The sequence below is a fragment of the Balaenoptera ricei genome, chromosome 19 (genome assembly GCF_028023285.1).
Source record: "Balaenoptera ricei isolate mBalRic1 chromosome 19, mBalRic1.hap2, whole genome shotgun sequence".
Lineage (NCBI taxonomy): Eukaryota > Metazoa > Chordata > Mammalia > Artiodactyla > Balaenopteridae > Balaenoptera > Balaenoptera ricei.
Window position 1 is genome coordinate 15731220 of NC_082657.1, and position 16175 is coordinate 15747394.

The following is a 16175-nucleotide window of genomic DNA, read 5'->3' on the forward strand; positions in this document are numbered from 1 at the left end:
CTGTTTTTCTTTTTCTATTTTGTTGATTTTAACTCATATTTATTATCATTTTTTTCCTTCTACTGAGAACAGTTTCTCTCTTTGAAGTGGGAGAGAAACATGAGACAAGAAACACAGAGTTGTAATCAAGGCCAGTAGGAAGTTCCTTTGCTAGCCCAGGCTTAAAAGATTTTAATTTGCTTCCTAGGTCTCAGGCCTTTTCTCCACAGGCTATGGGCTTTTGAAGAGAGATGTGTAACATCTCAAGGGTATGTCTCTACCCTAACATACTTGGCTATTACCTACAGTAATGACTTCCCCATGCCTGCTAAGCCCTCACTCACCAGGGTGATGTCTTCTTGTCCCTTCCCTTACAACCATCCAGGGCTCCTTCCCTTCATCCAATAAGGTAATCACATCTGGTTTAGAAATGGAAGGTCCTGCTTAAAAGATAATGTGACATGAAATTATAAGCCCCAAAGTCCTTAGGTTCAGATTTGGTTAAATTTATAATAAACGATAGATCAAAATGGTACTTTATAAAGCCTAAGAGCAAAGAAGTGCTAGGGAGTTGAAGAACACTCATACTAGGGTAACCTCAGGACCACAAGGAATAGACACCAGATGGGTAAGAACAGGCCTTAAAACAATTTAAACTCATACCTCATACAAGCTCTGTTGAGAGGCAGTCTTTTGTAATAGTTGAGAACACAGAATATGGATCCAGACTGCATGGGTTCATATCCTGCCTTTGTTGCTATGTTACCTCTGCAAGTTATTAACATTTTGTGCCTAAATTTTCTCATCTGAAATAAGGATAATAATAGCATATTTCTCATAGAGTTGTTGTGAGGATTAATTAATAATGTACAATGCTCAGAATAGTACCTAAGTATATGTAGTTATATGTATATATATACACATAATACGTGTGTATACTAGCTATTAATTTTTATTGTTATCAATTTGCTGAGAGGAGAATAAGAAGCTTCCTCAGACATCCTCATATCCTTACTAAGATATTCATTTAATGTTGAATGCAAAGTTCTTAGACTTTAACTTTCAACCACAAAGCAAGTAGAACTGAATATGTCTGTTATAGGAAACAGAATGCACTTACTTGAGTTTTAGATGAACTTTGTGGATCCACCTCATACTATGTAAGTTCTACAGGCTCCTCTGATTTTTAAAGAGACTCAGAATCCCTGAGTCTAGGTATTCTCTTTGCAGGTGGATTATAAAGGAGGGTTAAGCATCTACATCAATTCCGAGCTCAAATACAAAGTGAAGTCTGGTTTCTTGGAGAATGCTTCTGTCGTAAAAAACCCAGAATTCAAACCCAGCCCCTTGGATACTAAGGAAACATGGAAACAACAGAGCCTGAAGCAAGTCTGAAGGACCTAGCCTGCTGAACCTGAGAGTGATGAAGTGTTAAAAGGAGGGGCCTACTTCCAACCTAACAAAGCTTGAACCATTCCTTTGGAACAGAGAGAAAAATTTTATCTAGTTTCTCAAAACATAGTCCTGATACTGACAGAAGAGAAAGCCAGTATAATTTGGGATAAACAGCCTTACCTAGTGAGATGAAGTTGCTATAATTCTCCCACATGACATCCTTATATAAGTCCCTCTGAGCTGAGTCCAGGAATTCCCATTCTTCCTGTGAGAAGTCTATGGCCACATCTCTGAATGTCACTGAACCCTGAAAAAATAAAACTCATGGATAACTTGTGAAAATAAATGAAATATTTTTCAAATGGAAAGAGAGATCAATGATTGCATTGCAAAGAGGGAGGAAGCACACAGCAAGCAACTTTATGACATGTGTAAGGAACAGTAACAAAATTAGTATCACTGAAGCATAGTGCTACATGTCTTGAACAGTCCTGTGAGGGCAGATAAGATTAAATTTTTACCCAAAAATATCAGGAAAGGAATAAAATAACCAAAAGAAGTTCCAATTAAATGAAACAGTGCACACAAACCCTCTGCAAGCTGTATCTCCACCACAAATTCTTAAGAAATATGAGGTCTTCTACCTTCTTTCCCCTTTACTGATCATGAAAAAACATTGATAAAAATGAAATGTACTACAAAATCTCTAAGAAAATAGACTCAAGTTCACCATAAAGTCACATTTTATTATAAGCATCTTCCCTGTTATGACAAATTCTTTAGTAAATTTTTTAAAATTTGCTACATGCCAGTCCACATTTCAAATGTATTAAATCCAATCTTTTTTTCCTCTCTCTTTAGATGTCTGGATTCAATACAGTCTCAAAAATCTTCCTCAACTCTCACATTCTACTTTATCTATTACTTATGCATCTGGATGATCTTCTTACTATTTATCATCCATCATCCCTCACTGAACACCTTTCCTCACTCCTGAGTTAGAGGATACCGAATGGTAAAGGTATCGTATCACCCTGGACCAGTGGTTTTCAATGAGGAGTGATTTTACTTCCCAGAAGACATCTGGTCATGTCTGGAGACAATTCTGATAGGCACAACTAGGGAGAAGGGGTGTGAGTGTTAGAAGCGTCTAATTGGTAGAGGCCAGGGATACCGTTAAACATCCTACAATGCAGAGGACAATCCCCCACAATAAAATATTCTCTGGCTCAAAATATTAATACAGTTGAAACTTGAACAACACAGATTTGAACTGCGTGGTACCAGTTATACATATATTTTTTTCAATAGTAAATACTACAGTATTATGCAATTCTCGGTTGGTTGAATCTGTGGATGCAGAACTGCATATAATGAGGAATTCCAGATATGGAGAAATGGCATATACAGAGGGCCAGATTTTCAACTGCACAAAGGATCAGTGTCCCTAATCCCTGCGTTGTTCAAAGGTCAAGTGTAGTTCCAAGGTTGAGAAACCCTGCTCTAAACCAGAACATCCTGTAAAACTACACGATGGACTCTGCTCCTAGTATCCTTCTGTCAGGGGTTCCTGGAGATGATTCTTCATCTCTATTTGCAGTTCTGTTCCGATCACCTCCTACTCGCCCCATAGCTGAAGGAGGGATCCCTCACCCTAAATGGTATGAGGTGACTGAATATCCGACACCTGACAGATAAGACTGACAGCAGGCTATTAGTCACATATACTCACAGCCCGGGAGAGGAAGACACCACATGTCATGCACGGCCACACAGGGGTTGCACTCAGGAATAGGGTGAACAAGCAGGATCTGTGGGAGGCAGGCTTTATAGTAAAAAGAGGATGAGGGGTCCCTGGCCAATGCAGGAGGATGTGATGGGCTTGTTTGAATAATTCTGTGGGCTGGCAAGGAGGTGAAACCTATTAGGTTGAGGACTAGGAGGGGTTTAGCTGGTCTAGCTGATAGGGAAACTAGCCAGGTAAAGAGTCTTTTCCATTGCATGGGGGCCACATCTGGGGAGAGCAGGGGAACTCTTGGTTAAGTCTTTGGAGACTTGATAAGATATCAAGGCAGCATATGAACTTTTAGGCCTCACAATACAAGGCCGCAATCATATCCCTACCTAATCCACCCAATCCTAAAAGCCTTACATACCATAAGATCTCAACGCATACAGGGACTAAGACCAGCCAATACTAAATCTCATCTTATGTACTTAAAAAATTCAGGTCTGTGGAGAAGTTTGGAGTTTTCCCTATAAGCAGTCAAATAAGACCAAATTCTCTCTTTCATCAAACCACAAGATCATCAAGGAAAGTTCAAAACAGGGATCTCCCACTTAATATTAATAATCCATTCCTGAAAATCAAGACATTCTAACACTACATTAGTTTCCCACCATTTTGGGTGGGTGCCTATTTTCCCATCATTTTAAAGCAAAGAATTATACTGCATTATACATCAATGCCAACCCTCCAACTAGCTTCACATTTCCCCCAGGACAGAATTAGAGTACATGTGGGTCAGTGCACACATGATATCTCTGGCTTTAGTACTTTCACTGTCTCTTTTACCAAATTTTTTTTTTCTCACTTGCTTTGCTTCTTTCTATACAAGTTTCTTCAATACTTTTCCAACTTCTTAGGAACTCATTTTACAAAATGACAAAAACAGGGGCTACATGTGAAGTGCACTTTGCAAATGCGTTTCCAAGGAGAACATAATGGCAGGCCTGGCTCACACTCTGTATGATGCCCTGAGGCCCCCCTTATCACCAGCAGTACCAGTTATACACATCCCCTTTAATGATATCTGCATGCATTTCAAAACATCTGCAGATGGTTCTGATGATCCAGCAATTGTATTTGGAATATAACAAGACTTCCTACACATTGTTTTTTGTTTAAAAAAAAGTTACATTGAACTATACAATTTCACTTACATAAAGTTCTAAAAATAGGCAACATTATTGTATGGTGTGCAAAGTCAGGATTACATTTGGTTACATTTGGACTGGGTAGGTAGAAAGTGACTGAAAGGGGGGCATGTGAATGCTAGTAATAGTCTCTTTCTTGACCTGAGTGCTGACAGCATAGATATACTCAATTTATGAAAATTCATTCAGCTGCACACTTCTGATTTGTGCACTATTCTCTATGCACGTTACACAGCAAAACAAAGTTAAAAAAACTTTTAAAAGATGTCAAATTGTGTATTGGGGATGTAAATTTTTCCCATATAAAACTAGACCCAAAATCACTGTAATTCAGAGAAATATGCTTTCTCTGAAGTTTAGGTATTAAAATCAAAAGCTAAAATCAAAAATGTTAACGGGGGGACACTCTGCAGAGAATACCCACATTCTTCTCAAGGTATTTCACTTTTGCTCCTTGATGGCTATTGACAGAAGATCCTGTAGATAGGAGATGGTCCACATTAGTGGAAAAAAGGGAAGGGGGCACATAGGGGACACTGAGCTATTTGTCCCCAACTCTCACAGGAATGAGAGGAACTAGAGTGGGTTCTTGGATGGAGTTCTGTTAAATAGGAAGTTTCAGGATACGGAATAATCATTCCTTATGCTGAAACATGGCCTAGAAATTGGCAATATTTCAAGAACGAAGAAGAAACACCAACTTACATGGGCCATTGTTTTCAACTGCAAGAACCGGTCAGTCCTTTTCAAGACTTCTCTGTTGGAGAACTACAGAGTCCAGATAAGCCAGACCTGGAAGAAGAAAAAGCAGCCATGAAACCAGATGTGCCTCAGAGCTCCCAAAATGACTTATGTTAGTATGAGCTTTTTTTCTCTTCCATTCCTGCTTCCAAACTACTCCTCACCGCTATACCCACATGCTCTCATACCCAACTGGAGGAGAGTATAGGGAGTCTGAAGAAATCCAAGCCCTGACGAAACTCAGCTAAACAATGATGATCTTTGCGCAGAGCCCAGATACTTCAGCGGGAGGATTTCTATCCAGTTTCCCGTCTGGCAGTGTGGATCTGGTCCTGACACTGGATTCCTCAGACTTGTCCTGAGCAGCATCTACCCTTTCCAGTTCAATTTTTCAGGGCTGAGAAAGGGCCACACCATGCACACAGAGCCCCCTATGAGCCCCAGGATCCTGCCTGAAACTCCTAAACACAAAGACTGAAAACCACACAGATTGGGCCTGGCAGCTCCTGCCACTGTAAAGCTGCACTGGCCTTTCCCCAGCCAGGACAACTCACTACTCTGTTTCCCAATCAGAACCTCTCATACCATGACGTCCTTTTCCACCCCCTCTCTTTCAGTAGAGGATTCATGATTGTTGCAGTTAGTCAACAACAAACATTCATTGAGAACTTTCATGTGATGGCTGCTTTAGGTACATCACTCAGCATTGTTCTGCAAAGTAGTTCCTCTCTCCTTTCCATAGTTCAGAAAACTGATGCTCAGGGGTCAGATCATTTGCCCAGATTCACAGTTATTAAGTGGCAGAGCTTTGTTTTGAGTCCACATTTCCCTAACTAAAAAGCCATCTTTCAACTTTGGTTTTTGCCTCTGAAGGGTAGAACTTCTACTTCACTGAGAGAAACCTGAGCAAGGGCAATTCACTAAAAAATAGAAATAACCTTTCAAAAGATACTAGACCTCACTACTAATTAACGAAATGTGTTAAAGCAACCAAAAACTACCTCTTTACAGCGACTAGATTGGGAGATCTAAAAGACTGATGATACGCTGTATTAGCAAGGTCACAGCACACCAGGTTGGTCCAAATTTAGAACTGTGTGAAACGGCATTTAAACCCCGTAACGCTGTAAACCAGAAACTCCACTTCTGGGACTAAAGGAACTATTTGCACATGTATATAGAGATGTTTGCAGAGATATGCAAACAGATTTGGTTTATAATGAATAAAAGCTGAAAATAATTAAACTGGGGAATGATTAAATAAACTGTACTGCATCTATACCACTGAAAACCATGCAAAGAGTAAAAAATGATGATGCTGCCCTAACTCTGATGAAATGGGTAAAGCCAGTATGTTAAATACAAAAACCCCCCAGCATGTGTGGCCTTTAACTATTTTGACAGAAAAAAAAAAATCACATGTATGTCTAGAAGGACCAGTTAAAATGTTTACAGTGGTAGCTCACAACACTCACCACCATATTAAACACAGTGTGACCCTAGAGTATGCAAATACTCCAAAGAAGGGAAAGACTTTCCCAATTCAAGTTTTCCTCCAGTCTTCTGCTGAACTGAAGAAAAAAGTTCAGGATACTCTTAAAAACAGCTGTTGTTTTTCCTGAGTGGCTTTTCTTCTTTACTTCAGCGTCTAATTCATGATTTAATCATGAACCAACTCTATGATTTAATTTACCCATATGTTAGAGTACTACCTAGAAAAGGATGACAAAGTCTCTGATATCTTTTAGGCACTGATGACAGTCTCATGGCTGCTTCCTTTCACAGCGTCCTGACAAATGGGTTTCTTTTGCTTCTGAACCAATCCTTTGGGCCAAGGTGCCTATGAAGCCCTCCAACTGCTATTAGATCTTCTTGTCCTATCTGTCTAACCTTGCATGTAACATCATTAAAATAAAAATTGTAAGGCATAAATCGTACTGTATGAAATTCTTTTACAGAGACCTCACAGCTATAACCTGGACATAACTTGACAGTGCTTGCTGTCGTCAGCTTAATATCACCCCCCTCATGATGGATTACTGAGTAAGGTGGGAAGGATTTGTTCAAGTATACGTGATGACGAGATTTGGTATACTGTTGTAATTACTAACATAGGCTTTGCTGTCAAACTTCCAAGATATAAATCTCAGCTCTGACAGTTATTAAGTGTGTTACCTTGGACATGTTACTTAACTTTTCAGCCTTAGATTCCTCCTATATAAAATGGTGATAACTATAGATTCTATCCCAAAGCATTGTTATGTGTATTAAATAAGACACTACATATAATAACACACTAAAGTAGCAAATAAACATTTAATAAACATCAGCTATATCACTGAAGATGAAGAATACTATACTGCTTCCCACAGTTATTAAAGAAAATTCTCTTCTGCGCTTTCTTTTTTCTTCCGCAAAAAATTTGAGCTTCTCAGCCCCGCTCTTCCTTAGAATGCTAATAAATTTCAGAGCTTCAGACTGATAGGCAATTCCTCTTGATTAACAACAATTTACAAAGGGAGGGTATGTGGATGGATGAAGCACACATGGCACAATCCTCATAATTTTTGGATCTGGGTGATGAGAAAAAACATGGATCACACTTTAATAATATCAACTAAATCTACTGAGCACTTATGTATCAAGCATTATCTGAGGACTTTACATATATTAATTCACCTATTCTTAGCAACCCTATACAGTAGGTTCTAATATTATCCTCCTTTTACAGATGAAGGAACTGTGGCACAAAGAGATGAAATAAATTGCCCCAACTTCACCCAGCTCTAAGGGTGAAGGATTAGGATTAGAACCCTGATAATTCAGCTCCATAACCCATACTGCAACTATACTAAACTGCCTGTCATAAGACCACATAAATATGTGGCCTGAAACAAACTCATGCCGTCAAAAACCTCAAACCACTTTTCAAATTTCTACTGATGTTTCCCTTCCCTCCCACCAGTAATCCCTTGTCTTGTCAACACAGAGTTCCCTGTTAAAAATCTATCACCTTACCACTCCTAAAAGCCTCAAAAGCATAAGACCCTGTCACCAATCAAACCATCTTGTATCTTTCCCTGCTTTTGACCTCAGGGCAGTGGAAAAGATCAAAGCACCTAGTGTATGATTCCAACTAAACTATAATAAATAAATCACAATAAATCACAGCCTAAAATAAAGCTCTACGGTTAGCGTCCCTGCATGAGGTTTACCTGCAGATCATTCAAATTATTAGAAAGCAGCAGCTCACAGGCGGAATTAAATGACTGCCAAATGTTCATCTGAATAGCCACTGGAGAGGAGAGGATACCCTTGGTGGAGGTGGGGGACTCTACCCTCATCCTCTCCAGCATTCACTGGGAAGGAAGAACAAAGTACCACGCCAATGGATAGGATATTCTGGTGTTAAAGCCTAACCAGCTAAAGACTACCTGTAACAATCCTGTACAGTCCAACAAAATAAGATTTATTGACTCAAAAGAGGGAGGAAATTCCACAGGAATGGCTGGAATGTGATGGAGGAGAGGGATAAGAAAAGCTCTTTTGTAAAGAGCTGAATTCCAGCTGAAGGATTCTGAGGAAGTGGGGAACCATTCTTCAGTGGCTGCTGTTTCAGAGGTGAGAACAGGAGAGGCAGGGATTAATTGGAGATTGAGTGCTAGAAAGTGAAGTGAGGGTAATTTAGCAACTGGGTATCCCCACTGATAAAATAAAATCAGCAAGGCAGGTCTGGAACAACACTGGTAAGAAAGCTATAAGCTCTCCAAAAGGGAGTCTTTATGGCATTTTAGAACTGCTGCATGACCTGGGCAGAAATAATGTTTTCTATTAACTCTGCAGCTTGCTTTATCTGTCTATTCTCTCCCATCCAGATTAATGGCAGGGCCGCTTTTTCTTTTTTCAGTCCGACCTGATTTTTCACTCTTTCACAGGAGAAGCAAACGTCCCCACGTCTAGAAAAAAATAAAAATTACATTTCATGGAACAAAGAGGAAAGATAAACATATATATAATATATATATATATATATATATATATATATATATATATATATATATATATATATATATATATATATATATACACACACACATATATAATTGTATATATATAATTATTTTCCCCTTTCTGACTCCATTCCTAAAGATCACCAGGTTGGGGGAAGGAGACGGGAATCTGGACACATTGCGCCTTTTTCGGAGCTCAGCCTGTCCAGATTAAGGACACACCCCCGTTACCACATTTGCTCCCGCCATCCACCACACACATAACCCGATGGTAGTAAGAGGGAGCCTGGGGAGAAGCTGACCCTTCCGGGTGAGAATGGCCAGAGTACAAAGACCAGGGCTGGAATATGTCTCTGAGTTCTCAAAAGCTGCCTTGGGAGGGAGCTCTGGTTAAGCTGTGGTTCTGAGAGCTGTTGTTCTTCTGCGTCTTTTTGTTAGGGGCCTTCACTGTGAGGTTCATAAATCTAACTCGGAGCCATTCTGGGCCGCTGCATCTGTGCGGCCCTGAAGCAGGAGGACAGAGGACGCACCAGGGCGCCCAGTGTCCAGTCAGCGTCACAAACTACACAGTCACTTCAGCCCAGTGCACACAGAAGCCCGCGCAGCCCCCGCGACGCCCCCGCGCCCATTTCCTCAATGCACCAGACCAACTCACCTCTCCGAGCCGACACCAGCAAGGAAGGCGGAAGGAAACTAGGTGCAGAGGCTTGTGGGAAATGTAGTCCCGGTAGGGAGGGCCTGGTCCTCGCCCCAACGGGCCGAGAGGAATGCGCAAGCGCGGGCGCGAGCGCTTGGGGCGGGAGCGGGCGGTGGACCTCCGGACTTGGAGATGGGCTACTGGGGGAGGGGTTTCGAAGCTGCCCCGGGCTGAACGAGGCACACGCTGGCAGCTTGGATTTGCTTTGTCCCTGAGGAACCCCTACTAGGGCTTAGAGAGGTCTTGGCACCAGCAGGCGCCTAATATATGTACTAGGCACACGGCAGGTGCTCAGTATATATACCCAAGCAGGACGTAGATACACATCAAGTCTCAATATCCCCCAAACCCTAGCAGAACCTGGACCCACAGAGGTTGCTCGCGCTCTCGCTCCCCCCCTCCCTCCTCTCTTTGGGTTTTTTCCCTCTCTCCCCCCTGCGCTTGTGAACGTTTAGTTCTATAAAAGTCTATTAGTTTAAGGTGGTTGATATTGTCACTTAGATGTTCTTTATCCTTACTGATTTTTAAAAATCTAGTTCTAGTAATTACTGAGATAGGTGTGGCTATTTCTATTTTCCTTTTAGTACTACTAAGTTTTGCTTCAAGTATTTTCAAGCTCTGTTAAGTACATACATTTATGATTGTTTTCCGATGAGGAGGATTTAAAAGCAAACATTAGGGAGGGTGTCTTCAGAAGTCTCCCAGATGAATAATAATTGGATTTGTCCTGTCTTGAGTTCATTCAGGAAAGAAACCGGATAAGCCTGCCAGCGACCACACTCCAGCATCCTCCCCATCTTAAATTTTTTATGTATTAGTTATACATAGATGGAAGGATTTTTCTCCTCTCAAAAAACTTTAGAAATTATCTGAAAATATCTAGGCTAATCTTAAATCTCATTTTTCGAATAGTAGAATATGTATGAAGTAGGAGATACATGAAAACTGCGATTGTGGATTTGTCTATTTCTACCTTTAGTTCATTCAGTTTTTGCATCATGTATTTTGAAGCTGTTATTATAGTATATGCACATTTATGATTGTTTCTTCCCAATGAATTGACCCTTCTACTATGAAACATTTCTCTGTGTCTCTTGTCTTGACATCTGTTTTATCCAATATTAGTAGAGTCACTCTAGTTTGCTTGTGCTTACTGTGTGCACAAATATATCTTTTTCTACCTTTTTTCCCTTGAACCCATCTGTGATTACATTTAATATACATTTCTGGTAGATAGCATGTAGTTTGGGTTTCACATTTTTTATCCAGTGTGGCAGTCTTAGGGCTTTTCACTGAAATATGTAATCAATTTATATTGATATAATTATTAATTTGTTTGGATTTATGTTTACTATTTTGTTGATTTCTATTTGCCACATTAAAAAAAATTAACTATTTCTCCTTTCTTGCTTTTTTTTGGGGGGGGTTGATTAATTTTTTCTTATATATTTGAATTCTGTTGGCTCTTCAGCTATACCTCTATGCATCTTGTTAGAGGTTGCGCCAGGGATTAAATATGCATCTTTAATATAGTTTACACTAGAATTAATATCATACCACTTCATGTAAAATATAAGAACCTGTAACAATATCATTTCATTTGCACTCCTCATTCTTTTTTTTTTTTTTTTTGGCCACACTATGGGGCATGACGATCTTAGTTCCCCAACCAGGGATCGAACCCACACCCCCTAGGGGAAGGGTGGAGTCTCAACCACTGAACCACCAGGGAAGTCCCTGAACTTTTTATTCTTTCTCCTACTGTTGTCATTTCAACTACATACCTTATAAAACCCACCGTACCATGTTACATTATTTTGCTTTAAATAGTCATATATTTTAATAACATTTAGGAAAGAAAACAAATTTTATAGTTACCCACATATTTTCCATTTCTGATACTCTTCTTTCCTACCTGTTGGTCTTTCCTTCCTGTTTCATCCAATGTCAATTCCCTTCAACCTGAAGAACTCCCTCTAGTGTTTTCTATACTACAGTTATACTGGTTATGATCTAAATCTTCATTTATCTGAAAATATCTTCATTTCATCTTCATTTTAAAAGGATATTTTTCTCTGGGGATAGAATTCTGAATTCACATTTTTTTCTTTAGTACTTTAAAGATGTTATTCCATTGTCTTTTGGCTTTTATTGTTTCTGATTAAGTCAGCATTATTCATATTTTTGTTTCCCAATAAGTTATGTATTGTTTTTTTCTATCTGATTACAGGATTTTCTATTTATTAGATTTGGGGGATTTTGGCCATAGTTTTTGCTCTACCACATTCTATCAATCCTCTCATTCTAGGACTCTATTTACAAGTACAGTAGGTCACTTAATATTGTTCCATAAATATCTTTCTTTTTTCAATCTTTTTCCTTTTTGTACTTAAGATTGGATAATTATTACTGATCTATCATGGAGATTACTGACCATTTCTTCTGATGCCCACCATCTGTTCTTATGCTCATTCAGTGAAATTTTTGTTTGTTTTTTCAGTTATAAAACTCTCATTCCCAATTCTATTTTTTTTTAAATTTATTTATTTATTTATTTTTGGCTGCACTGGGTCTTCATTGCTGCGTGCGGGCTTTCTCTAGTTGCGGCGAGCGGGGGCTACTCTTCGATGCGGTGCACGGGCTTCTCACTGCAGTGGCTTCTCTTGTTGCGGAGCACAGGTTCTAGGCGTTCAGGCTTCAGCAGCCGTGGCATGTGGGCTCAGCAGTTGTGGCACATAGGTCCTAGAGCACAGGCTCAGTAGTTGTGGCGCACGGGTTTAGTTGCTCCGTGGCATGTGGGATCTTCCCGGACCAGGGCTCGAACCCGTGTCCCCTGCATTGGCAGGCGGATTCTTAACCACTACGCCACCCGGGAAGCCCTCCCAATTCTATTTTATCCTTTCCATTTTTCTGCTGAAGTTCCTGTCCATTTATTCATTATGACTATATTTTCCATTAAGTCAATAAACATTTTTATACTACCTCCTAATTAATTCCAATATCTGGGTAATCTCAAGTTCTATTTCCATTGGTTGCTTTTTTCCTGCTTATCGATCACATTTTCCTGCTTTTTTGAATGAGTAGTCATTTTTGATTTTATGTTATACATTGTGGATGCTATGTTGTTGAGAGTTCAGATTTTGTTATCTTTCTTTAAAGATTATTGATTTTTTTATAGCAGCCAGTTAATTTACTGGCAGATCAGTCTGATCCCTTCAAGGCCTATTTTAAAACTTTCTTCCCTTAGATCTAGAGTAGCCTTTGCTTAGGGCTAGCATAACCGTACTCTAAAGGTGTGGCCTTTTTAGGGTGTGAGCTGACTACTAGGGTGTTCAGAAGTGTCTGTCCACTCTAAATGTTTGGAATTTCCTTTTTCCCAGGACTTCTAGAATCTCTGTTCAGCTCGTAATTCCCCAGCAGCTGTTCTCTGCTAGGCTTTGTGGAGTCTCTTCCTGTACATGCACAGATTAGTATTGATTAAAAATGTAAGAAGATCCCTAGGCACAGTTCTGGGACTCCTTCTTTGCAGAAAACTATTCTCTTGACTCTACCCCACTAATTCCAGCCACTTAACATCCCCAAACTCTTAGGCTTAGGCCAAATTCTTAGCCTACTCCGCTCAGCGAGACTCTGAGTTTACTTGAGCTATACCTCTCCATACCATACTCCAGAAAGTAGCCCCAGGCAGAAAGCAGAGACAATCATGGGCTTACTTCATGTTTTTCTCTTCTATCAGTGATCATAGTCCTGCACTGCCTATTGTCCAAAGTTTGAAAACCATTGCCTCATATATTTTGCCTAGTTTTATGATTGTTTTTGGCAAGAAACCTAGTTTGATATCAGTTACTCCATCATGGTCAGGAGGCTTTAAAATTTTTTAAATTCCTGCAATCCATACCTCTCTTGTATTTCTAGTTCACTAGGATTGTTGGTTGGAGACTGAACCAACATCCTTTGCTAGTTCACAACCTTAAGTAAGTTAATTAATTGAGTTTTTAGTACATTTGACCTGTCTAGCACTTAGGAATACATTGCTTTTATTACAGTGCTCATGATGTACTTGATTGGATTCAACAAAAAGAATCTGCAATTTCAGGCATCTCAGTGGAAAAATGAAACCGTGTCCTGCAGTGATTGTATTTTATTTTTTTAAATCTAAGATAGCTGCATTTTTCTTTTACTTTAATGAGACAATTAGGCTTTTGGTACCACCCTGTCTTTAGGTGTTACTTTTAAAATGTTAATACTTTCTCTTAGTCACATTTACCTGAAAGAAAGTCCTTCATAATTTATTCACCAAATACTTATCATACACACAGACCAGGCTTTTTTTTTTTTTTGGCCATGCTGTGTGGCGCAGCATGTGGGATCTTAGTTCCTAGACCAGGGATCGAACCCATGCCCCTTGCATTGGAAGCACAGAATCTTAACCACTGGACTACCAGGGAGATCCCAACCAGGCATTATTATGCATCAGATACATTAATTAATTAATAAGTAAAATCACACACAAAAGCCCAGTTACTACCCTCAATGAGCTCACAGCCAAGAACTGAAAAATGACCATTTTATATTTATTTATTTATTTATTTTTATTTTTGGCTGCGTCAGGTTTTAATCGTGGCATGCGGGATCTTCCATTGTGGCACGAGGGCTCTTCGTTGCGGTGTGTGGGCTTCTTTCTAGTTGTGGTGCACAGGCTCAGTAGTTGCGGTGTGTGGGCTCTCTAGTTGTGGCACGCAGGCTCCAGAGTGCATGGGCTCTGTAGTTGCGGCGCATGGGCTTAGTTGCCCTGCAGCATGTGGGATCTTAGTTCCCTGATCAGGGATCGAACCCACATACCCTGCATTGGAAGGCAGATTCTTAACCACTGGACCACCAGGGAAGTCCCTGAAAAATGACCATTTTAACACAACATGTTAAGTACAAAATTAATCTGACAAGACTGGCTTGATCAGGACTCTTATTCACCATTTCATCAGCAGCATCTCACCTAGTTCCTGGCAAATATCAAGCGCTTAAACATATGAAAAATGAACACATGGAGACACTAGGGTATAAAAATCTCCTTTTAAGATTTGAGTATGTAGTATAGCCAATTATTGGGTGAGAATGTTTACATACACAATTCAGATAGCAGTTTGTTCCACTGAGAATAGTAGATACTTCTTGACTGTCGATTTTGATAACACTGGTAGATTCTGGGCATAAAAATTATAGAAGGAGATTATATTCATATAAGTGCAATAATCAAGGTAAGTACAGGATGCAATGAGAATTCAAATGATGGGTAAATGGTTTCTAGACCTTACGTTTGAACTGAATCTTAAAGCACAAGTATGATTTTTTCAAGAAATATATATGTTCCCACCAAAAGTATGGAGTTATATAGAAAGATAATGTTTGGAGAACTCATATTACTGATTTCAAGACTTTCTATAATGTAACAGCAATTAAAACAGCATGGTATCAGTAAAAGAATAGATAAAATATCAGTGGTACCAAGGAGAGAGCCCAGCAATAGATCCACACAAATATAGTCAACTAATCTTTGACAAAGGAGCAAAGGAAATTCAATGGAGAAAGGATAATCTTTTCAACGAATGGTGCAAAACAACTGGATGCCCATATGCAAAAAGAACAAAAAGCAAAATATCACAAAACCTTGATACTCAAAATGGATCATACCCCTAAATATATAACACAAAACTATAAAACTTTTAGAAAAAAAATAAGGAAAATCTGTGTGACCTTGGATGGTTGATGAATTTTTAGGTACAACAACAAAAGCATGAGCCATGAAAGAACAGATCAATATGTTAGACCTTATTAAAAATCAAAAACATTTTGTTGTGTGAAAGACACCAAGAGAATGAAAAGACAAACCATAGACTGGAAGAAAATATTTGCAAATACATATCTAATAAAAGATTTGTATCCAGAATATATTTTTAAAATCTTAAAACTCAACAATAAGAAAATAACCCATTTGAAAAATGGGCAAAAGCTTTGAGCATATACCTCACCAAAGAAGATATACAGGTGGCAAATAAGCATATGAAAATATTCTCAACATCATTTGTCATTAGGGAACTGCAAATTAAAACAACGAGATGTCACTACTATCTTAGTTTGGGCTGCTATAACAAATTAGGATAGGGACTTCCCTGGTGGTCCAGTGGCTAAGACTCCATGCTCCCAATGCAGGGGGCCCGGGTTCAATCCCTGGTCAGGGAACTAGATCCCACACGCCACAACTAAGAGTTCGCATGCCACAACTAAACATCCCACATGCCACAATGAAGATCCCGCACGCGGCAATGAAGATATCGCGTGCCGCAACTAAGACCCGGCGCAGCCAAATAAATAAATAAATAAATAAATAATTTTTTTAAAAAATAAGGGGCTTCCCTGGT

At 39.4% G+C, this 16175-nt stretch overlaps 1 protein-coding gene across 6 annotated transcripts in view; it reads right to left on the reverse strand.

Annotated features, from left to right (window-relative positions):
* Positions 1 to 16175, reverse strand: part of LOC132354350 (zinc finger protein 14 homolog) — a 54889-nt gene that overhangs the window by 25313 nt on the left and 13401 nt on the right. Inside the window, exons 1-6 of one of the 6 annotated variants that reach the window (XM_059906286.1) lie at positions 9718 to 9763; positions 8966 to 9008; positions 8268 to 8411; positions 5017 to 5103; positions 1555 to 1681; positions 324 to 422 (exon numbers count right to left, since the gene is read on the reverse strand). In XM_059906286.1, coding sequence (XP_059762269.1) covers positions 324 to 422; positions 1555 to 1681; positions 5017 to 5025 — 235 coding nt within the window. In that variant the 5' untranslated portion in view covers positions 5026 to 5103; positions 8268 to 8411; positions 8966 to 9008; positions 9718 to 9763. Of the gene's footprint in view, positions 1 to 323; positions 423 to 1554; positions 1682 to 3106; positions 3155 to 5016; positions 5104 to 8267; positions 8412 to 8965; positions 9009 to 9717; positions 9764 to 16175 lie in introns of those variants that run through there. The other 5 variants (XM_059906287.1, XM_059906289.1, XM_059906284.1 and 2 more) reach the window with 5 other exon arrangements.